This window comes from Spinacia oleracea, chromosome 2, assembly GCF_020520425.1.
Source record: "Spinacia oleracea cultivar Varoflay chromosome 2, BTI_SOV_V1, whole genome shotgun sequence".
NCBI classification, from domain to species: Eukaryota; Viridiplantae; Streptophyta; class Magnoliopsida; order Caryophyllales; family Amaranthaceae; genus Spinacia; species Spinacia oleracea.
In genome coordinates this window covers 10,590,599-10,615,923 of record NC_079488.1, presented here as the reverse complement: position 1 = coordinate 10,615,923, position 25,325 = coordinate 10,590,599, and the positions used below count along the sequence as shown (strand labels likewise).

General features: G+C 35.2%; 2 protein-coding genes across 2 annotated transcripts; both read right to left on the bottom strand.

Moving 5' to 3' along the window:
• Window positions 1-12,846: 12,846 nt before the first annotated feature.
• On the bottom strand, window positions 12,847-13,761 carry LOC110804445 (auxin-binding protein ABP19b-like). The gene has a single exon (XM_022010038.2). The coding sequence runs from the start codon at window positions 13,686-13,688 to the stop codon at window positions 13,056-13,058; it is 633 nt and encodes a 210-aa protein (XP_021865730.1). The 5' UTR covers window positions 13,689-13,761; the 3' UTR covers window positions 12,847-13,055.
• Window positions 13,762-18,311: 4,550 nt separating this feature from the next.
• On the bottom strand, window positions 18,312-18,869 carry LOC110804448 (uncharacterized). The gene has a single exon (XM_022010040.1). The coding sequence runs from the start codon at window positions 18,867-18,869 to the stop codon at window positions 18,312-18,314; it is 558 nt and encodes a 185-aa protein (XP_021865732.1).
• Between the last annotated feature and the right edge of the window lie 6,456 nt (window positions 18,870-25,325).

Below are 25,325 nucleotides of genomic sequence, written 5' to 3'. Positions count from 1 at the left end.
TTCTAAAACAGCAGGAAATCCAACATAATGCAAACCCCAATCCATCGTGCCCCTAAGGTACTTTAATAACCTCCTAAGAGCATTCCAATGGTCTCTACCGGGGTTATGGGTATACCGACTAAGTCTACTAACTGCATAGGCTATGTCAGGCCGAGTGTAATTCATGAGAAACATTAAACTCCCAATTATTTTAGCATATTTAGATTGAGACACACTATTGCCTTTATTCTTTTTCAAGTGTATGCTAGCATCATAAGGAGTTTTAACAGGCACAACATCAAAACTGTTAAATTTCTTTAACACTTTTTCCACATAGTGAGATTGAGACAAAGAGAAACCATTACTAGTTTTGGTGACTTTAACACCCAAGATCACATCAGTTTCACCCATGTCTTTCATTTCAAATTGAGAGGATAGAAACCTTTTGGTTTCATTAATAGCATCAATATGTGTACCAAAAATCAACATATCATCTACATATAAGCAGACAATAACAAAATCAGAACCAAACATTTTTTAGTACACACAAGCATCAGCACGGTTCACAATAAATCCAAAACTTAAAATAGTTTTATGAAACTTTTCGTACCATTGTTTTGGAGCTTGTTTCAAACCATATAAAGACTTCTTTAACTTACAAACTTTATGTTCCTGTCCCGGAACTACAAAACCAGGAGGTTGAACCATATAAATTTCTTCTCTAAGTCGCCATTCAAGAAAGCAGTTTTTACATCCATTTGATGCACAATTAACTTATAACTTGAAGCTAAAGCAAGTAAAGCACGAATAGTCGCGATCTTAGTTACTGGTGAGTAAGTATAAAAGAAATCAACACCAAATTTTTGTGTGAAACCTTTAATTACAAGTCTTGCTTTGTACCTGTCAACTGCACCATCAGTTTTTCTTTTCCTTTTAAAAATCCATTTACAACCAATGGCTTTACTACCTTTAGGTAATTTAACTAATTCCCATGTATGATTAGACATGATGGACTCTATTTCACTATTAACCGCCTCTTTCCAAAAACTAGCATCAATTGAACTCATGGCCTCATCAAAAGTTTTAGGCTCATCATCAAACAAGTGAAGAAATACAACTAACTCATCTATTTCATCCACATTATTGAGTTCAGACAAAAACACAGTCAAAAAATCAGGACCATAGCTAGTTTCAGTTCGACGCCTTTTGCTTTTCCTAGGTTCTACAACATCAGTTTGAACAATAGGAGAAGATGAAGGTATAGAAGAAGAAGAGGGAACAAAAGTAGAAACATCATGTGAAGCATCATGGGAATTGTTATGTGAAACAACATTATTCTTTAAAGGGAAAATATGCTCAAAAAGTTCAGCATCTCTAGATTCACACATTGACCTATCACTCAAACACATGAACCTATAAGCTGCACTATTTTCAGCATAACCAACAAACACTGCATCAAAAGTTTTTAGACCAATGTTTTCCCGTTTAAAGGAAGGTAACCAACTTTAGCTAAACACCCCCACACTTTCAAGTATTTTAGGTTGGGTCCATGACCTTTCCACAATTCATAAGGGGTTTTGTCTAACTTCTTATGGGGTACTTTGTTCAACATATAATTAGCAGAAAGTACGGCCTCCCCCCACATGTTATCAGGTAAGCCAGAACTAATCAACATTGCATTCATCATTTCCTTAAGGGTTCTATTTTTCCTTTCAGCAATGCTGTTTTGTTGAGGAGTATAGGGAGCACTCAATTCATGAATAATTCCATTTTGCTCACAAAGTTCCTTTAAAAAGGTTGTACCATACTCACCACCTCTATCAGACCTAAACCTTTTAATCTTACGGTCTAATTGATTTTCAACTTCTGCCTTACAAATTAAAAACTTTTGTTCTGCCTCATCTTTGGTCCTTAAAAGGTACACTTTGGTATATCTAGAATGGTCATCTACAAAGGTGATATAATACCGTTTGCCGCCTCTGCTTTCGGTATTCTTAAAATCAGCTAAGTCTGAGTGAATTAATTCAAGCAATTCAGTTTGTCTAGAAGTAACTGGTCTAAAGTGAGTTCTAGAATGCTTAGCTTCAACACAAATTTCACACTTATTATGACCATTGCTATTCAGATTAGGAATTAGAGACATTGTTTGCAAACGTTTTAAAGAGCCATAATTAACATGTCCTAATCTACCATGCCAAAGATCAACAGACTCAAGCAAGTAAGCAGAAGAAGTAGTCTTATTCATAACATCAATAACAGATACAGTCTCTAAAATAAACAAACCACCAGACAAATATCCCTTCCCCACAAATTCCCCATTACGAGATAAAACAAGTTTGTCACCCTCAAAAACAAGTTTCACACCAGCTTTGTTTAGGAGAGCACCAGAAATTAAGTTCCTGCGAAGAGAAGGGACATACAGTACATTTTGCAAAGATAAAGATTTTCCAGAATTCAGCTTTAGTAGAATTTTCCCTTTGCCAAGCACCTCAGAACTGCTTGAATTTCCCATAAAGACCTGTTCACCTCCCGTAACTTCTTTGAATTCTGCAAACAGTTCCTTATCTGAACAGAAGTGCTTAGTTGCACCTGTATCAACAATCCATTCAGTTTTATTATCAACTAAATTAATTTCAGAAATTACAGCAGCAATAATTTCATTAGTATCTTCTGCAATATGAGCTTGATTCTTGGTTTGATCCGGTTTCTGGCCATTGCCTGCAACATCCTTGCGGTTGTAGCATTGCCAAGCCTTATGGCCTGACTTACCATAAACATAACAGCCACCAGATCCTTTCTCTGACTTCCCATTTTTCTTGAAGTCTCCACCTTTCTTGCTTTGAACACCAAGTTGTTTTGAATTCTGATTCTTCTTCTTGAAGTTTCCAGAATTCTTATTTTGTTTATTAAACCTGTCAGATTTTGGTAAAGAAGATTCCACAATGTTAGCTTTAACAGAAAGTTCATAAGGAGAAGAGTCCTTATCCTTCAATCGGTTGGCTTCTTCGATCTTCATGTGGCTGACCAGTTCTTCAAGGGACATATATTTCTTCTTGTGTTTGAGATGATTGCGGTAATTGGACCATGAATCAGGAAGCTTCTCGATCAAAACATTGGCTTGCAGCACCTCACACATCTTCATACCTTCTGCCAGAATGTCAGCAACCAGATTCTCGTACTCATGGACTTGATCCATGATTGGCTTGTCATCAACGATCTTGAACTGTAGCCACTTTCCCGTAGCATACTTCTTTTTTCCAGCATCATCTGTACCATATTTCTTTTCCAACGTCTCCCAAACAGATTTAGCAGATTTGTTATTGATGAAAAGATCAAAAAGAGAGTTACCCATATGACTGAGAAGGTGACCTCTAACGAACTTGTTGTGCTTCTCATACTTAGCGATCCATTCATCAACATTTGGTGTGGCAGTAGCAGCATCGGATTGTTGAGGACAGTCTTGAAGAAGGACGTAATCAACCTCCAACTGCTCAAAAAAAATCAGTAATTTTTGAGACCAACGTTTGTAATTGGTACCATTGAGAGGTTCCAATTTGGAGAGATCAGGAAGAGTCTTGATGAGAGATGAATCCATAATCAGATTTCACAGTAGGAAAATTTTGCTTCTAAATTGTAGGAAAGAATACTGTAAAATCCGAAAATGTAAATGAAATGTGGGCCGAATATTTGATGTATATAAAGCTGTGACGTGTTATGCAAACACTGTCTTAGAAGCAAAATTCGCCCCGACTATGGTGCAATCGTAATAGGCGTTGCCCCCCCAAGATTTTACACACCAATTCGTTTTAACGTGCACTCGAATAAAACGAACTAGGAACTCATAATATGCTCAGAAGAATAGGAGAAGAGAGTTGAAATTTTTCGGTATCAAAAACTGATTCCCCAAAACTTATTATAAAGCAAGCAAGGGTTTGTAACCGAAATTAGAATTAAATTGGGCAATTAAACACTTGTAACTGCCAATCAAAATTGATCATGCAATTAACTGCCAATTAAACTGAAAATCAGAATTGATGCGACCGTTACGGAATGGGCTACGTAACTGAACGGTCTCGCGCACGTGCCACGAACACGAACTGGCCGGACGGACGGTGGCGGCGCGCGTGTGGGGATTCCCTGTTAGGTTATGATACATATGACAATTCATAAATCATGCGAAAAAACCATAAAGCCAGGAAAACATATTATTTACACATAATCATTTAGCATAGTTTAGATGCATACTCTTTGTTGCGTGCCTTCCCTAGCTGCGCCCGAACCGAACAAGAACAAGTCTTTAGGACTCCAAGTGTCGTCCCTCCGTAGATAGTCCACAGCACGTCCGAATCCGCCTTAAGATTGACCAACTAGAATCGCCCTTAAGGTACTATTATTTTCGGCACTTTATAGGCAAATGTGTGACTGAATTTTTCTCTCAAAAACTCACTTTGAATACTTGAATTCTCTCTGTAAATATGTGACCCTAGGCACTTATTTATAGAGTTTATGGAAAGGAATTATAATCCTGTTAGAATACAAATCTATTTAATTATAATCCTAATAGTACTCTAATTAAACAAACTTTATCTATTAGGATTAGATTTAATCATATTACGAATCCCGGTAGCCTTAGGATTCGAGTAGCACACACGAGTGGCGCACAAGCACCGCACACCCGCACGCAGGCCTTGCGGCCCACGCCGAGCGCACAGCGCAATGCCCACTGTCGCAGCCTTGTCCGCGCGCGCGCCCAAGCTTCGGCTGGGCCTGGCTTTTGCGCTGGGCCTGGTCGTATGCTTGGCGTGTGGTTGTTGCGCTTGGCTTGCTGGGCGATGGCCCGGCTTCGTGCTGGGCCTTCGTCTTGCAGGCCTCGTCCGATGCTAATTCGTACGATACGCTTCCGATTAAATTCCCGGTTCCGAAATTCATTTCCGATACGAACAATATTTAATATTTCCGATTCCGGAATTAATTTCCGTTTCAAACAAATATTTAATATTTCCGTTTCCGGAATTATTTTCCGATTCCGATAATATTTCCGATTCTAACAATATTTCCGTTTCCGGCAATATTTCTGATTCCGGCAATATTTCCATTTCCGGTAATATTTTCCGATACGTACCATGTTTCCGTTTCCAGCAACATCTACGACTTGGATAATATTTATATTTCCGATACGATCCATATTTCCGTTTCCGGCAATATCATCGTTTCCGGAGTATTCATTTCTTGCCTGTGACGATCTCAGCTCCCACTGAAACCAAGATCCGTCGATTCCGAATATCCATAGATGGAGTATTTAATGCCATTAAATACTTGATCCGTTTATGTACTATTTGTGTGACCCTACGGGTTCAGTCAAGAGTAAGCTGTGGATTAATATCATTAATTCCAATTGAACTGAAGCGGCCTCTAGCTAGGCATTCAGCTCACTTGATCTCACTGAATTATTAACTTGTTAATTAATACTGAACCGCTTTTATTAGACTTAATATTGAATGCATACTTGGACCAAGGGCATTATTTCCTTCATTCCCTTTCTAGCCCAAACCACTAGGGGAAGCACTTCAAAGTATAAACATTCATTCCCTATATTTAAACAAAAGGAAGAGTTCATTTTCTTCCCATGTGGGACAATCCCCTTTACTTTAAATACTTCCCTTGAAAACCATACATTTAATTTCTAGCAATGTGGGACATTTTCACAAATGGTAAAATACTTTCTTTGCATTATTTCCAACAATCCCCCACAAATGCAAAGACCCATTTTGTTTAAAAGAAAAGAAGAAAAAGAAATCTGAGCACTTTTTATGAAGGTTTGATACTTAAATGTTGGTGTCTTTCGATTGAACCAACACATAGTGAAGATTAGGCAATTTCATTATTGAGAAAGTGAACAAATCTGGAACTATCCCAATCAAGAAATAAAACCCAATAACACATACCATACCTTAGATTATTATGAGTTCCGCGATAGCCAAGCAACAACGGTCATTATACTTGGGATGCTCATGAGTGCTCTAGAAAAACTTGCCCAAGTTTTCCATATAAGGTGGCCAAACCTTCACACTCAAGTAGGTGATTTCATCAAGTCTATCACATAGACCACCCATATCTTGGGATATGAAACCATTAAGAGTTGTTCCTCAACCTCTCAATATACATGCGGTGAATTCATCAAGTCCTTCTCATTAGGACCACCCAGACCCTGGGATATGAACTTCATTAAAAGCTAAGAAGCTTAACCTCACATAAAATGTACAAGTCATAGAAATGGGAAGTGTACACAAATGAGTCTTTCCATGGCTTCGTTAGACCACAAGAAACCTTGTGTGAACAAGGTCGGGTGTCCACCATGAATTCCTCAACTAACAGGCTTAAGCCCCATTCCCCTCAACGTATCAAGGACTAATCTTCTATTTAGTCCCTTGGTTAAAGGATCTGCTATATTCCTCTCGGATCTCACAAATTCCATAATAATTACACCACTCTCTATTAGTGTTCTCACAGATTCATGCCTCACATGAATATGTCTCTTTTTGCCATTATAAGCGCTGTTTTTAGCAACACAAATAGCAGCTTGAGAATCACAATGTAGAGATACAGGTGGAGCAGGACGCCCCCACAATGGAATATCGGCCAATAAATTTCTCAACCACTCCGCCTCTTGCCCGGCCAAGTCCAATACAATAAATTCGGACTCCATAGTTGACCGGGCAATACAAGTCTGTTTAGAAGACTTCCAAGAGATAGCTGCTCCACATAAAGTAAAAACATATCCACTAGTGGAACTTACCTCATCATTATCAGATACCCAGTTTGCATCACAATAACCTTCTAAAACAGCAGGAAATCCAACATAATGCAAACCCCAATCCATCGTGCCCCTAAGGTACTTTAATAACCTCCTAAGAGCATTCCAATGGTCTCTACCGGGGTTATGGGTATACCGACTAAGTCTACTAACTGCATAGGCTATGTCAGGCCGAGTGTAATTCATGAGAAACATTAAACTCCCAATTATTTTAGCATATTTAGATTGAGACACACTATTGCCTTTATTCTTTTTCAAGTGTATGCTAGCATCATAAGGAGTTTTAACAGGCACAACATCAAAAATGTTAAATTTCTTTAACACTTTTTCCACATAGTGAGATTGAGACAAAGAGAAACCATTACTAGTTTTGGTGACTTTAACACCCAAGATCACATCAGTTTCACCCATGTCTTTCATTTCAAATTGAGAGGATAGAAACCTTTTGGTTTCATTAATAGCATCAATATGTGTACCGAAAATCAACATATCATCTACATATAAGCAGACAATAACTAAATCAGAACCAAACATTTTTTAGTACACACAAGCATCAGCACGGTTCACAATAAATCCAAAACTTAAAATAGTTTTATGAAACTTTTCGTACCAATGTTTTGGAGCTTGTTTCAAACCATATAAAGACTTCTTTAACTTACAAACTTTATGTTCCTGTCCTGGAACTACAAAACCAGGAGGTTGAATCATATAAATTTCTTCTTCTAAGTCGCCATTCAAGAAAGTAGTTTTTACATCCATTTGATGCACAATTAACTTATAACTTGAAGCTAAAGCAAGTAAAGCACGAATAGTCGCGATCTTAGTTACTGGTGAGTAAGTATAAAAGAAATCAACACCAAATTTTTGTGTGAAACCTTTAATTACAAGTCTTGCTTTGTACCTGTCAACTGCACCATCAGTTTTTCTTTTCCTTTTAAAAATCCATTTACAACCAATGGCTTTACTACCTTTAGGTAATTCAACTAATTCCCATGTATGATTAGACATGATGGACTCTATTTCACTATTAACCGCCTCTTTCCAAAAACTAGCATCAATTGAACTCATGGCCTCATCAAAAGTTTTAGGCTCATCATCAAACAAGTTAAGAAATACAACTAACTCATCTATTTCATCCACATTATTGAGTTCAGACAAAAACACAGTCAAAAAATCAGGACCATAGCTAGTTTCAGTTCGACGCCTTTTGCTTTTCCTAGGTTCTACAACATCAGTTTGAACAATAGGAGAAGATGAAGGTATAGAAGAAGAAGAGGGAACAAAAGTAGAAACATCATGTGAAGCATCATGGGAATTGTTATGTGAAACAACATTATTCTTTAAAGGGAAAATATGCTCAAAAAATTCAGCATCTCTAGATTCACACATTGACCTATCACTCAAACACATGAACCTATAAGCTGCACTATTTTCAGCATAACCAACAAACACTGCATGAAAAGTTTTTAGACCAATGTTTTCCCGTTTAAAGGAAGGTAACCAACTTTAGCTAAACACCCCCACACTTTCAAGTATTTTAGGTTGGGTCCATGACCTTTCCACAATTCATAAGGGGTTTTGTCTAACTTCTTATGGGGTACTTTGTTCAACACATAATTAGCAGAAAGTATGGCCTCCCCCCACATGTTATCAGGTAAGCCAGAACTAATCAACATTGCATTCATCATTTCCTTAAGGGTTCTATTTTTCCTTTCAGCAATGTTGTTTTGTTGAGGAGTATAGGGAGCACTCAATTCATGAATAATTCCATTTTGCTCACAAAGTTCCTTTAAAAAGGTTGTACCATACTCACCACCTCTATCAGACCTAAACCTTTTAATCTTACGGTCTAATTGATTTTCAACTTCTGCCTTACAAATTAAAAACTTTTGTTCTGCCTCATCTTTGGTCCTTAAAAGGTACACTTTGGTATATCTAGAATGGTCATCTACAAAGGTGATATAATACCGTTTGCCGCCTCTGCTTTCGGTATTCTTAAAATCAGCTAAGTATGAGTGAATTAATTCAAACAATTCAGTTTGTCTAGAAGTAACTAGTCTAAAGTGAGTTCTAGAATGCTTAGCTTCAACACAAATTTCACACTTATTATGACCATTGCTATTCAGATTAGGAATTAGAGACATTGTTTGCAAACGTTTTAAAGAGCCATAATTAACATGTCCTAATCTACATGCCAAAGATCAACAGACTCACGCAAGTAAGCAGAAGAAGTAGTCTTATTCATAACATCAATAACAGATACAGTCTCTAAAATAAAAAAACCACCAGACAAATATCCCTTCCCCACAAATTCCCCATTACGAGATAAAACAAGTTTGTCACCCTCAAAAACAAGTTTCACACCAGCTTTGTTTAGGAGAGCACCAGAAATTAAGTTCCTGCGAAGAGAAGGGACATACAGTACATTTTGCAAAGATAAAGATTTTCCAGAATTCAGCTTTAGGAGAATTTTCCCTTTGCCAAGCACCTCAGAACTGCTTGAATTTCCCATAAAGACCTGTTCACCTCCCGTAACTTCTTTGAATTCTGCAAACAGTTCCTTATCTGAACAGAAGTGCTTAGTTGCACCTGTATCAACAATCCATTCAGTTGTATTATCAACTAAATTAATTTCAGAAATTACAGCAGCAATAATTTCATTAGTATCTTCTGCAATATGAGCTTGATTCTTGGTTTGATCCGGTTTCTGGCCATTGCCTGCAACATCCTTGCGGTTGTAGCATTGCCAAGCCTTATGGCCTGACTTACCACAAACATAACAGCCACCAGATCCTTTCTCTGACTTCCCATTTTTCTTGAAGTCTCAACCTTTCTTGCTTCGAACACCAAGTTGTTTTGAATTCTGATTCTTCTTCTTGAAGTTTCCAGAATTCTTGTTTTGTTTATTAAACCTGTCAGATTTTGGGAAAGAAGATTCCACAATGTTAGCTTTAACAGAAAGTTCATAAGGAGAAGAGTCCTTATCCTTCAATCGGTTGGCTTCTTCGATCTTCATGTGGCTGACCAGTTCTTCAAGGGACATATCTTTCTTCTTGTGTTTGAGATGATTGCGGTAATTGGACCATGAATCAGGAAGCTTCTCGATCAGAACATTGGCTTGCAGCACCTCACACATCTTCATACCTTCTGCCAGAATGTCAGCAACCAGATTCTCGTACTCATGGACTTGATCCATGATTGGCTTGTCATCAACGATTTTGAACTGTAGCCATTTTCCCGTAGCATACTTCTTTTTTCCAGCATCATCTGTACCATATTTCTTTTCCAACGTCTCCCAAACAGATTTAGCAGATTTGTTATTGATGAAAAGATCAAAAAGAGAGTTACCCATATGACTGAGAAGGTGACCTCTAACGAACTTGTTGTGCTTCTCATACTTAGCGATCCGTTCATCAACATTTGGTGTGGCAGTAGCAGCATCGGATTGTTGAGGACAGTCTTGAAGAAGGACGTAATCAACCTCCAACTGCTCAAAAAAAATCAGTAATATTTGAGACCAACGTTTGTAATTGGTACCATTGAGAGGTTGCAATTTGGAGAGATCAGGAAGAGTCTTGATGAGAGATGAATCCATAATCAGATTTCACAGTAGGAAAATTTTGCTTCTAAATTGTAGGAAAGAATACTGTAAAATCCGAAAATGTAAATGAAATGTGGGCCGAATATTTGATGTATATAAAGCTGTGACGTATTATGCAAACACTGTCTTAGAAGCAAAATTCGCCCCGACTATGGTGCAATCGTAATAGGCGTTGCCCCCCCAAGATTTTACACAGCAATTCGTTTTAACGTGCACTCGAATAAAACGAACTAGGAACTCATAATATGCTCAGAAGAATAGGAGAAGAGAGTTGAAATTTTTCGGTATCAAAAACTGATTCCCCAAAACTTATTATAAAGCAAGCAAGGGTTTGTAACCGAAATTAGAATTAAATTGGGCAATTAAACACTTGTAACTGCCAATCAAAATTGATCATGCAATTAACTGCCAATTAAACTGAAAATCAGAATTAATGCGACCGTTACGGAATGGGCTACGTAACTGAACGGTCTCGCGCACGTGCCACGAACACGAACTGGCCGGACGGACGGTGGCGGCGCGCGTGTGGGGATTCCGTTTCTAGCCCAAACCACTAGGGGAAGCACTTCAAAGTATAAACATTCATTCCCTATATTTAAACAAAAGGAAGAGTTCATTTTCTTCCCATGTGGGACAATCCCCTTTACTTTAAATACTTCCCTTGAAAACCATACATTTAATTTCTATCAATGTGGGACATTTTCACAAATGGTAAAATACTTTCTTTGCATTATTTCCAACACGTAGTAGACTTTTCCTGCTTGGTCTACTTAGCTGTAGAATATCCCACTTAGGAAATAATATTCTTAACAATCAGGACTCATGACTAGTGGCAAACTCATAAGTTGTACTAAATGGAGTCCCAGGTTTAAAAAGTAAATAGAAAAATTAATTAAACGAAATAGTTTTTAATATGAACTAGCTTTTGTGATCGGGCGATGTCTAGAGTCATTAATTTGATAAATATAATTGTATCTGTTGTAAAAAAATAACTTTTTCTTTATTTTATTGTAATTTACTATTTTTCATTTATAGAAGATAACATGTAACATGATACACTACAAGAAATTGTACCATTAATGACGGGGAATCCCGTTGCAAAAGACCAATAATCGTTGATTAATGACGGGATTTCCTGTCGCGAACCCGTCATAAAACGGGGCCGTCGTTAATGGAAAATCCTGTCGTTAATTAAACCGTCGTAAAAGACATTTGCGACGGTTGTTCCCGTCTTTGTTTGGTTGTTACCCCCGTCACAAAAGGCTTTTCCGACGGGAATTTTGACCCGTCGTTATTAGGTTGTCATCAAAGATACAAATTCTTGTAGTGATATAACCAAGTAGATAAGTCATTATTGCACAAATCATGAGGTCTTGGGTTCGAATCTTTTATTAACTACGTTATGTATTGGATGAAATGGAATGACATGTGTCGAATTGAAGGAGGAAAGTGCCACGAGTCATGACATACTTTCTTAGAAACGTCAAGTGGTGTCAAGTGACCCCACTTAGTATGCGTTGGTTCCGCCAATGCTGACTCAGAATAAAAAAAATCTATACCTAGTGTTTAAAAACTGAAACCATAGGTTAGAATGTGACATGTAATCATATGTTATAGTGTGACATGTGTCTTCACAACACAATCTTCTCTTTTTTTTAAAAAAAAAAAGACAAAAAACAAATACATCATTAATGTACATGTCTTTGTGTTTAAAGAGGGAAAACTCAAAAGACTTCCCCTCCAAGAAAAATAAAAACCTGAAAAAACTAAAAGACATTCATACAAATAAATAATCATAATTTGATGAGCTAAGTTAAATTGTTATTAATATTTCATAACAATAACATTAATAAACATTAGTTCTTACTAAATAGAAGGCATAAGAAGCTAAACATCTTGCTAGGATGAACCATCAACTTCCCATCTTCAATGCACTCCTTATAAATAAATTGACTAACCACGTACGTACCATTTTCGTTACATCACTTGCACAATCAACTATATATCATCACACATTTTCTGAGGTAATGTGTGTTTTACTTTATGTGTCTATTCTTTTTTTTTCTATGAAAAAATATCAATTTTCGTCAATTTATTATGATTATTTTAATAGCCGTACGTTTGTTTTTATAGACATTATATTATATGTTACATTTTCATCACCTTTGATTAATTGTTCTCACTAAATGTTGTTAGATTAACTTAGTAATAACCTTAACACATACATAATGTGATTTTATTTATTTATTTATTTATTTATAACTTACATTAAGCAAAAAATTACGAATACACATAAATAATCTAAAATTTGATAATATCTAAGTTATTGTATGTAGAGCAGTGTAACTATGTAAGTTCTTATAAAACTTTACAAAATACTCTCGTGCATTGCACAGGTCAAAATGCTAGTTAAAATACAATATATTGACATATATTTGTACGTACAACCATATCACAAATACTAACAATTTTATTTATATATTGACGAGGAAAATAAAACTAGTACAATTATGATCAATAATCGACATCGTACCTATTATTATTCAATTATACAACATACATTTTCATAAATTTTAACATGACATGACAAGTAGTAGAAACTAGAAAGGTAACACACATAATCAAGTGACATTCAAATATATGAATATGAAATATATATTTTTAATTAGTGCCACCAAAGAGTCTCTTGACCCTGCGCACTTGTGCAGCATCAAACAAAGTGATCCTTTGAACTATTTCAGTTGGTAGATCATTTGCTCCAATAGAAGTGGTAATAAATTGGAAACCAGGGTTTGCACTGTTTAAGCTAACAAATGCAAGAGCCGGAGCATCGCCTACGTTAACTTGGAAGTGAAGTAACGTATGTGGGAATATCATAATATCTCCCTTGTTCAACGTTTTATAGTACGCAGTGTTATCTGAACCTATAAACCCGGCAATAATAGTTCCTTCAATCATCAGGATAACTTCTGATACTCTGTGTGAGTGGATTGGAACAACTCCGCCCACTCCTATATCTAACCGTGCCAATGAAATGCCTAGACCGTTCAAGGCAGGGAAAGTAAGGTCGAATGCTGCAGTTACACCAACATTGAATATGTTTGATGTGTTACCAGCGACACTCAAACCTGAAAAAACAAAGTCATCCACTGTTAGGTTAGCAGGATTCCTGCAAGGATATCCTGCTGGTGTAACAGGAAAGTTGAAGTCCGCCACACAAAAGTCGATAACACTGGTGGCGGACGTGAAAGAAACCATGAGAGAGAAGATAATGAAAATTTTGGAAAGGTCCATGCTTAATTGAAATGTTTTTGAAAATGAGTGTGAGTTGTGTAGTTGTTTGTAGTTTGTATGTTGAATTTCATTGTTGGAATTTGGTTTCCTTTATATAGAAGGAGAAGGTCGTGTGGAAGTGTTCTTAATTTTGTGTTATCTTGCCATGCAAGGAATTATGATTTAATTTCATTGTCGTCATTGCTTATATGGATTGGCTTTCCGACCCCTTCAATTTTTTAATCGATTAGTTACTAAATTTTTAATCGACTTATGACTTATGATTTTTTAATCATTAGTGTATGATCCCTTTCAAATAAAATTTGTTCTTTGAATAGTTTGTGAAAACAACTAAAAGTTAATTAGACTAACTACTACATTGTACTTCCTCCGTTTCTTTTTGTTCTTTACGTTTTCCTTTTTGGGTGTTTTAAAATATTCTTTATATTTTCTTTTATATTATCATGTAAATTCTTTAATGTTCTATAAAAATTTGTGTCCAATAATTATTTTAACCAATTAAATTCATTGGGTCATTTAATTTTTTACACTTTTCCATTGAGAGATTAATTTTTTCTCATTTTTCTAATATCCAGAATTTTGATATAGTGAAAACATTATAAATAAACATAATTGTCTTGTTTTAATAAAAATAATGGAGGAATTTCAATGTACATTAATTAGTAGTTAATAAACGTGTAAAAAGCCAAACGTAAAAAAACAAAAAAAAAAAAAAAAAGAAAAAAAAGAAACGGAGGAATTACTATTGTTTTTCATATAGAAATTAATACCCTCCCAAGTCCCAATTAACAAAATATAGAAAGTGTGTGAATTTGGACTCAGGTTGACGTGTGTAGGGTTAAATAAGATACTGGGTTATATCGGGCCGGGTCGATCACATTGTTATCAGATAACATCGATTTTTGGATTGCTATCAGATCGGATATGGAATCTACTCATTAGAAGTGGAAATCGAGTTATAAGTCTTCTTGGTTTGCTAACAGTCCAAATTGGGATCTTAACTTCACAGGTTAAATCGAAATCGCGTTTTGTTCGGTTTTGAGATCCCTATTTCTCGGCCTCTCGGGCATAGTCGGTTCAAACGTCAATTACTCCCTCCGTTTCTTTTTGTTTGTTACGTATTCCTTTTAGGGTGTTTCATTTTGTTTGTTACATGGAAGAATCTTTCTATTTATAAACTTATTATAGTGTTATTTTTTGTGCCCACTCTTAATTTTAATTGGTCAACTTTTTCAACTCATTAAATTTATTTACCATTTCCCAAGTATGTTAAGTTAGCAATCTTTGTGCTTTTTCATTATTGGTTCATTTTGATAAATAAAACAATCTTATTGGTTGTTGTAGTGATTAGTGGATTGAGGTTTTATTTGGGTTAATTTTTTAATAAAAAAGAAAAGAATCTATATTATACATTAATAAACGTGCAAAAGTCCAAACGTAACAAACAAAATGAAACGGAAGGAGTAACTTATTTCGATCAATTTTTCGAATCAGGTCACTTTTTAACGATCCTAACTTAAATTACAGCAAGCCTACGCAGTAGGGGTGTCAAATCGGGTCATCGGTTCGGTTTCGGTTCGGGTTGAAACCGGTTCATTTTGTTATCGGTTCGGTTCGGGTCGGGTTGAAATTTTAACGGTTCGGTTCGGGTTCGGGTTATGTGTTACGGGTTCATATCGGGTCGGGTTCATATCAAGTCCGGTTCATAACGGGTCGGGTTCGTATCGGTCGGGTTCATATCGGGTCGGTTCATATTTGGTCGGGTCATAACCGGGTTAAGTCGGGTTCATATTGGTTCAGGTTCATATCGGGTCGGGTTCATAACGGGTCGGGTTCATAACGGGTCGGTTTCATATCGGGCCGGGTTCATACCGGGTCGAGTCATGTTGGGCCGGGTCAATTCGGTTCGGTTTGTTAACGGGTTTAGCCGGATTGTAGTCGGGTCGGGTTCATATCGGGTCGGTTTCATGTTTAGTTAGATCAATTCGGATACAAATTACAAACAATGTCGAGATATTACTAAAGTCACAATTTTTAATACGTTTATACTATAATATCTACATTATTAAAGCAAAGTGACACGTAAAAGAGGCCATATAATTTGATTACATGATTTATAACTAATGTTATTTTCTTTTTTGACGAACAACTAATGTATTAATGTTCACTATCCAATTAATTTCATAAACTTAATTAAGAAAAGTCAGTCAATGTCTTTTATTATGTCATGTAATATTTATCAATCAAATGATACAAATGGAATCAAAATCATCTATGCCCTCTCCCACCATGCCAGAGTATCATGAAACATGTATTGATGAACTAAATACTAATAACGTAGTAGTTAATAATCGATAATGATGAATTAATACGTAATTGATTTGTTAAGTTTGTAAATACAAGTTTGTCATATATTCATATTGGTTTAAACAACAACGAGACTAACATGTTCATTAACGAAACGAGACAAACAAGTTCAATTGTTAATGAATTAAGTCGATTCAATTAAAATAGCATAGTTTTTCGATTAGTTCTTAGGTTAAAAGCTTATAAGCTTATAAGGTATTGAATTAGATCAATTTAGTTTAATGATCGATTAGACAATTTGTCAGTTGAATACGAGTCAATAAAAAGAGTGCACATTCAATTCTACAAGACTATAACTATACAATAATATATCTATATTGGAAATACATCTAATACAGAACAATATGTTAAATGATAACATGTTTAGTTACTTAGTCGGTTGATAAACAACAGTTCGAATACTCGGTTGAACAACGCACATTGAATTATATCCTTGATTTATAAAGGTTTAAGAAGTACAATTACTTACGAATTACGGAGTATATCATTTGATATCTTAGCATTTCGGCTCTGTTTGGTTTGACGGAAAATATTTCAAGTAAAAACTTTTTTTTGAGGCGGGTTATGAACGGTTTGAATTAAACGGGGTGTAAACGGGTTAGGGGTTGTAAACGGTTCGGGTTTTAAACGGTTCGGGTTGAAACATTCCGGGTTGTAAACGGTCCGGGTTGAAACGATTCGGGTTGTAAACGGTTCGGGTTGAAACAATTCGGGTTGTGAACGGGTTTTTCCCGGGTCGAAACGGTTCGGGTTGAAATAAATCGGGTCATTAACGGTTTTCGGGTCCATTCGGTTCGGGTAGAAACGGTTTCGGGTTGACGCGGACGGTTTGTTATCGGGTATCGGGTCTTAATCGGTTTAATATTTTCGAGACGGTTCGGGTTCGGGTTGAATGTTATCGGTTCGGTTAGTTTTCGGGTTCCAACTAACGGGTTATTAACGGTTCGGGTTCTTAACGAATCGGATTAACCCAGCGGGTTCAACGATTCGGGTTGAGATTTGACAGCTCTACTACGCAGTAATGGGACAAATAACGGACATTTCAGTTCTACAGGTGTATCTCCAAGACATAATAAGGTAACACAAATTCTTATTTACAAAGGTTGTACAATAAATATTGTACACCAGAGTAAAAGTTAACTCAAAATGCTTAAAAGTTAAGCTTATATATGTAAAAGTTATCTATTTTTAAGTATTTTTTTTTTTCATTTTAATAAAACTTATTTCTTCTAAATCACTAATAATGTATAAAAATAATCATTTAACACTTTAAAATATTTATCTATCAAATTTTTTTTACTAATATAAAAGTTAATCAAAACTAGATTAAAGTTACACAAAAATGAGTAAAAGTTATCTTGGTGTACAATAAATTTATTGTACACCTTGTGCGCACAAGACCTTTTGATAAAGTAATGACTTAATAATACGTAAATTTATTAATTTCTTTAGTTTTCTTCCTGTTTTCCCTATACACACGGACAACCTTAATCTGTGGATGTATTGGAATTAAGCTTTGAATAACGGAATGGAAATTACGCTACTCCCTTCGTTTCTTTTTATTTGTTAGGTTTGTACTTTTACACGTTTATTAACATATAATAAAGATTTTTTATTTTTATTAAAAAATAAACTCAAGTAGAATATCAATCCACTAATCATTACAATAAACAATAAGATTGTTTTATTTATCAGAATGAACCAATAATGGAAAAGCACACAGATTGCTAACTTAACATACTTAGGAAATTGTAAAAAAAATTAATAAGTTGAAAAAATTGGACCAATTAAAATTAAAAGCTGACACAAAAAATGACAGTATAATAAATTTATAAAAGGAAAGATTCTTCCACATAACAAACATCGTGAAACACCCTAAAAGGAATACGTAACAAACAAAAAGAAACGGAGGGAGTATGTATTGGCCGGCGTAATTAATATGAAATAATAGGTAATTAAGCTAATTAACTTACGTAGTACAACCCATTAAGAGCAACATTAGAGCTAAGTATTAAAACTTGAATTTTGCTGACATGGCATGTGATTCACCTAAGATTAAGATCAGACATATTAGTTTGTAGCATTGAAGTCTTCTTTTTTTTGCTAAGAAAGTGAGAGATAATATTAATGATCAGACAAGAATACAACCTAGGCTAACTCCAAGCAATACGAACCAACTAAGTTGGACCCTGCCTACAAGGAGTCAGCAAAAAACAAGCTATACAAGGCTGCCAAAACAAAGCAAACTGATGGGCATTACAAAGACATAAACCAATCACTATCCTTTCTACTGACACTCTTAGGCATAACGGTTTGAATTCTACCTCTCACCATTTGCTTCAACTTAGTCACAATGTGACTCACAGTAGGAACACAGCTCTCCCAGAAACGAGTATTCCTACATTGCCAAATCAGATACACTGCTGCTACAATGGCTGCATAACAAACCTGTTTCCTGAACTTGGAAATTCTACTATGCCCAACTTGTCTAACCAAATGAATCAAGCTGCTGCTGGCAACTGAAACACCTAGCCATTCTTTGACTGCTCTGAGACACTCATTACTGTAAATGCATTGAAAAAACAAATGCTGATGGGTTTCATCAACCTGGCTACAGATCAAATAATTAGCTGACTGACTAACACCAATTCTGGCTAGCTTTGAAGTGGTCTGAAGTCTTGACTGTATGGCTAACCAACCAATAAATCTGTGCTTGGGGATGTTCAGTCTATTCCACACCACTTTATCCCAGTGCACTCTAGGCTTAGTCCCAACTAGTTTCTCATAAAACTGTTTCACATAATAAGTAGTCATTGCCCCTAATTCTGTTTCAGTGAAAAATTGTTTCAACTAATCTTTTGTCTTACATATTTGCTTCCAATACCAACTTGCAGAAACAGGAGGTTGGTACTCCCACCAATCCCCATCCTTGAGATACACAGAAGAAACCCACTTAATCCACACATTATCTTGCTTAGTAACTATTTCCCATACATACTTACCCATTGCTGCAGTATTCCACAAGATGACATCCCTAAACCCCAATCCACTAGCTTGTTTCCCACAACAAGTTTTCTCCCAAGCAATATTACTAGGTTTCTGACTATAAGTTTGACCACTCCACAAAAAAGCCCTACAAATCTTAACAATTTCCTGCAACACACTCTTTGGCAACACATAAATCTGAGCCCAGTATATATGCAAACTCAGCAGCACAAAATTAAACAGCTGCATTCTTGCAGAGTAGGAGAGGTTTTCGGAACTCCATATCTTGATTCTGGCTATGATTTTATCCACTAGATGACTACATTGAGCAACTGAGATCTTTTTGGAACAAATTGGAACACCCAAATACTTAAAAGGAAGCAAACTTCTGGTAAAAATAGACACATCTACTACTCTCTGAACATCTCTTTCTGGCATACCATGACAATAGATGGAGGACTTCCTTTGGTTAGCTTTAAGACCAGAAGAATTAGAGAATAGCTTAAAGGCTTGCAGCAGTAACAAGGTAGAAGGATAATCACCCTTGCAGCAGAGTATCAAGTCCTCAGCAAAGCACAAATGGGTAAGCTTAATCTCTTTACACCTTGGATGAAATCTGAATAAAGACAAGTCACACATTTTGTGCAAGATTCTGGACAAATATTCCATACAAATGACAAATAAGAGGGTGAAAATAGGATCTCCTTGCCTCAAACCCGTCTTGGATTTAAAGAAACCAAGCATAGAGCCATTGAACATCAATGAGAACATAGGGGTGGAAACACACTGCATGACTAGATCCACAAACTGTTGAGGAAAATCCAAATATTCTAACATTTAATTCCTGAAGAAACTGCCAATCAACAATATCATATGCTTTTTGCAAATCAATTTTCATGAGATCGACAACTAGGCTTCACACCCTTCCTTCCATATTGCCTCACCAAATCCTGAACAACCATGATGTTATGCACAATGAATCTACCATGTACAAACCCACCTTGATTTTCAAGAATGAGATCAGGCAGCACCTGCCCGAGCCTCCCACATAAAACCTTTGTAATTCATTTATATAAAGTATTACAACAAGAAATAGGCCTAAATTCACTCACATCTTTAGGGCATTTAGTTTTAGGAATTAAAGTTATGACTGTATGATTTATGTGTCACGTAGTACTCTTCCCTTTGCGCCACATAATTCACTCACCAAGTGGTATGTCATGTCATGGATAACCAAAAATCAATACAACGAGGTTTAAACTCTAGATCATGTCTAAATGATAATTCTCATTACCATCTTAACCAACCACCAATTGTGGTTTATTTCTTCACATTAATTTATAAATAAATGTTAACATGAAGCCTAAACCAACTAAATTTTTATTTGATTTTTTATTTTCTATGGAATATTTTGAAAATAATAATAATAATAATTTGAACAACTATGAAGAAACATGATGTCATGAATCTCATAAGCATCAACTATAGAAATACCTTGCATGGCTGCTTATATCTAATTTGGTGTTATTAATTTGAAGCACTTAGTTCCACTAGAAAACAAATTATACAATTGTAAGATGATCTAATTCAAAAATTACCTGGCATGATAAATGACGTAGTGTGTCTGTGTAGTTGACAAACTTAATTGATGTTTTTCACTTTAAGGTATACATGCATTTCGTCAAATATTAAGCTCAAGAAAAATCTAAAATTTTAACTATTCAATGTAGCGATCGAGGCATCGCCCTGATCACACACTAGTCTATACTAATATATTAAAAGGCATTGCGAGAAAAGTTTATGTGCCACGTATAACTCTCCTATTTACGCCACATCATCCATTCACCAAGGTTGTGTGATGTTATTGACAACAAAAATCATTACAATAAGATTTGAACACAAGACCTCAAGTTTGGAGATTAACTCTCATTACCATCTTAACCAACCACTAATTGGTGTTAATTCATGTACTTTAACTTATAAATACATATAACGTGAAGTTGAAAACAACAATTTCTTTATGTTACCTTTATTTCTTATGAACTGTATTGGAATAAAATAATAATTAAAATATTAGGAAAACCACAAATTAAACATGATACTATATGTCTCATAAACATCAACTATAGACATACCCTGCATATATCTAATTTTGGTATTTATTAATTTGAATCACTTAGTTCCATTAGAAAATAAATTAGACGAATTGTGAGATGATCTAATTGAAAAATCACTTGGCATGATAAATGACGTAATGCACATTTGTAGCTGATGAATTTAATTAATCTTTTCACTTTAATGGACTACGTACATGCATTTTGGTCAAATATTGAGCTGAGAATAATGTCGAATTTTAATTATTCAAAGTAGCAATCGGGATATCGTCCGGACCACACACTAGTTACTTTATTAAAAAGTGGGTTACAAAATATGCACATAAGTTGATAAAGTGGGCCCAGGAGAGAGATAGAGAGAAAACAAATGGCAAAATATTTAAGGTATGGTACTAAATATATTGCGTATACGAGATGGTTTAGGAGTCTTGCTCGTTAATTAACTAAAATAAATCATTTTAACAACTTGATTCAAAGCTAAAGACTGTTGAATGTTGAACGTTGAAATGTTGAATGTTCATACTAAATATTTTAACTCAATTACTCCAGCTTATGGGTTCGGGGAAGGAGCGATACACGTAATCTATAACACTAATAATTTCGATGTAATTAGATAATTAGTCAATGACATCGTAGTCTCTAACAAACAAACAATCACATTCAGTTAATGAACCTAGGATTTAATTAATTTTATAATCAGTTATTTCAAGAAAATGTTAATTTACCTAGGATTTAATTAATTTTACACTACAAGAAATTGTACTATTAACGACGGGAAATCCCGTCGCGAAAGACCAATAATCGTTGATTAACGACGGGATTTCCTGTCGCGAACCCGTCATAAAAGGGGGCCGTCGTTAATAGAAATTCCGTCGTAAATTCGTCGTAAACCCGTCGTAAAAAACATTTGTGACGGTTATTCCCGTCATTGTTTGGTTGTTAGCCCCGTCGAAAAAGGCTTTTGCGACGGGATTTTTGACCCGTCGTAATTAGGTTGTCGTTAAAGATACAAATTCTTGTAGTGTTATAATTAGTTTTAGAATAATTCACCAAATGTCCATCAACTTTCAGAATACACCAAATGCCCTTCACAAATGACTTAATATCCAAGATACCCTTACTATTGACGGCGCCGTTAGTCATCTGTTAGTCTAGTTTCATAATTCACCAAATACACCTATTTTGATACTTATTTCACCAAATACCTCTATTCTGAAACATAATTCACTAAATATTCATAACTTAAAATTATCCAGTTTGATGCTCAACGACTAGTTTTTGTTTGAAAAGTAGCTGTTGCTTATTGTTTGCTTATAAGTACCCCTTTTCTGAATGGTTATTGTAATTTAGATTTTTTTAAAAATTTTTTATATCATTTTTGTTATGAGTTTTCTTCACAAGCTAAGGGCCACTAGAAGGGTATGTAGTCAACACGTGTGCATGAACTGCAAGTAAGGAGGTTGGAGTGGAGAATTCCTCTCAAACATGGTTTAAAGGTGATTTTTTTAAAGGGGGTTGTTTATAAACAAACATATGCACAGCATTTGCACCCAATGCCTAACCCCACTCAGTGGCCTGAGTTCAGACTTCCCACCATTAACCCCCCTGGGATCAAGAGGAGTGTTGGTAGACCCTCTAAACAGAGAAAAAGGGGCGTGAATGAAGCTAAGAAGAGGAAGAGGCACACTTCAGTTAACAACTAGACAAGATCCTGTGCACGCACGGATTTTGATCATTTTTCTCACAAAATATTTAACTGAATATCTACCAAACTACTGCATAGTTATAACATTTTTAACATACTCGTTTAAATTTATTCATCTAATATGCATATTTAAAATGCTAATATGGTAATTTGACCAAAATATTGAGTGATATATTTTCCATTATTAATACAACGATTTGACTAAAATATTACCAAATTAGAATAATTATTATTTCGTATCTATTATTGCCATAATTTATGAACTAAATTTTGTTTCCATACATAAATAGTTTATAAAAAAGGTAGAGAATAAAAATAAAATAAAACAGATACACCTTTTTGGGAAAGTGGTTATTGGCGGGAAAAAATCGCACCAGAAATTGACACGTATCATTTCTGGTGTCTCTTTTAATATATAATAACAATTTTGTTACTGCCGCATGTTTTCTTACTTAACTTCTTCCTTACACCATCTCCACTTGTTGCATGGATCACACTTGAAATAGAGCCTTTGTGGATTGAATGTTTACTATTAGCTTAGTCTTCGGTCAATAAGCTTTGTATATGTTAAATTCCTTATTTACATTTTTAATACGAAGTAACAATTTTGGTTTACTATTAACTTTTTTTTAGGGAGGTTTACTATTAGCTATTAGCTTAGTCTTCGGTCAATAAGCTTTGTACGTGTGTGATTAACATAAACTTTAGATCAAGAAGATCATATATTTAATTTAATCTTTAGCCCCTTTACTCTATTCAACTTATTTCCACTAGCTTATATGAAGAAAAATAAGTTCAGATAAGTATCGACAAGATAAACTTTGTTTAAGTGCAATACCACTAAAATAAGTTTTGATAAATTCTAATTAATTACAAATAAGTTTAGAGAGTTCAATTAAGTGAAAATCAGGTGAAAAGAACATTTCCACTAATTATTTGTAAGCCATACATCCATAATCGAGAACTACCCAGGGTAGATTATTAGATAACCCATTAAAGGGTTAAAAGTAAATGTATAGTGTGAAGTGATTATTTTAACCAATAATTTGTTGGAATATTTAATCCCTTACACTTTTTCATTGGGTCTTTAAATCTTTCAATCTTTCTCAATGTCGAATTTTAGATAAAAGTGAAAACATTATAAATAAACGTTATTTAATTTATATTGTTTAAATAAAAATAAAAGAACTCTCAATTTATTTTAATTAGTCCTTAAACGGCGCGTATAATACTAAACGTAAAAAATAATAAAGAAATTGAAGGAGGGAGTAGAAACTATGGTATCATATCAGCAAGAATTTGTAGATATTTCTAGGCCGGTATGGTCCAAATGTATGGACATGGCTCATATGAGTTGAGTGAAGCATAAAGAATAAAAAGATTGATTAAGAAAATTGGGCCGCCAACCCAAAATATATCGACAAAGGGATGAACCAGGATCCTCTTGGTTTCTTAATAGAAGTAAATGGTTCATTTCTTAGAAATAGGGGGTTTTAAGAACTTATTTTTTTTGGGGGTTCATTTCTTAGAAATAGGGGGTTTTAGGAATTGTTTTTCTTTTTTGTGATTCAGAGGAGGAAGCCTAGCTTCAATTGATAAAAAGTACATAAGTAAAACACCACAAACCGACACAAATTAAGGGGGGATTATCAGTAGGGGTGTTCATGGGTGGTTAACCGTCCCGAAATTGGATTCGGTTCGGTAACCGAAAATTTCGGTTCGGCATTTTCATGAACCGTAACCGTACCGTTTAAACCGGTTACCGTTTAAACGGTTAACCGCGGTTTCGGTACGGTTACCCGGTTAACCATAAACCGCTATTAAATTATTTATTTTTATTTTGGATCACATTTATCGTATTATTTTTTTTTACAAAAAACAACAATTTGTAATAGAAGATCAAGTCAAAGAAAAATAAGTCTAAACAACGTCTAAAATTACACAATTTCATCAAATTCAAACAAAATTACGAAGTAACGTACTTATTGTTTCAAGAACGGACTAATGGGCTAAGAGCCTAAGAAGTAAGTACACTAATTGGGCTAGTTGTGCACAAACAAACATTTTTTTACTAAAATACTTCACCTATAATTTTGTGATTTTGTCACCTTCAACTAAATCAAATTGAATAATTTTTTTGAAAAAATAAGTTTCGGTTTATTCGATTAACCGTTTTGTCAAAAATTGTAACCGTAACCGACCCGTTTAACCGTTAATTTTGCCGGTTCGGTTACCGTAACCGTTTATATTATTTTTTCGGTTCGGTTTACCGCCCATTTAGGTCGGTTTTTTCGGTTTTCGGTACGGTACGCGGTTACGATTTTTTATGAACACCCCTAATTATCAGTCATGTTATGTTTGAATCGATTAGCATTTCCCATTAGTTTGTCGTGGGAGGCTAGCCAAATAAAAGTCAGGATCCGTTGTTGGACTGGTGCGTGCCATAATGTGTCCCAAATAATATTC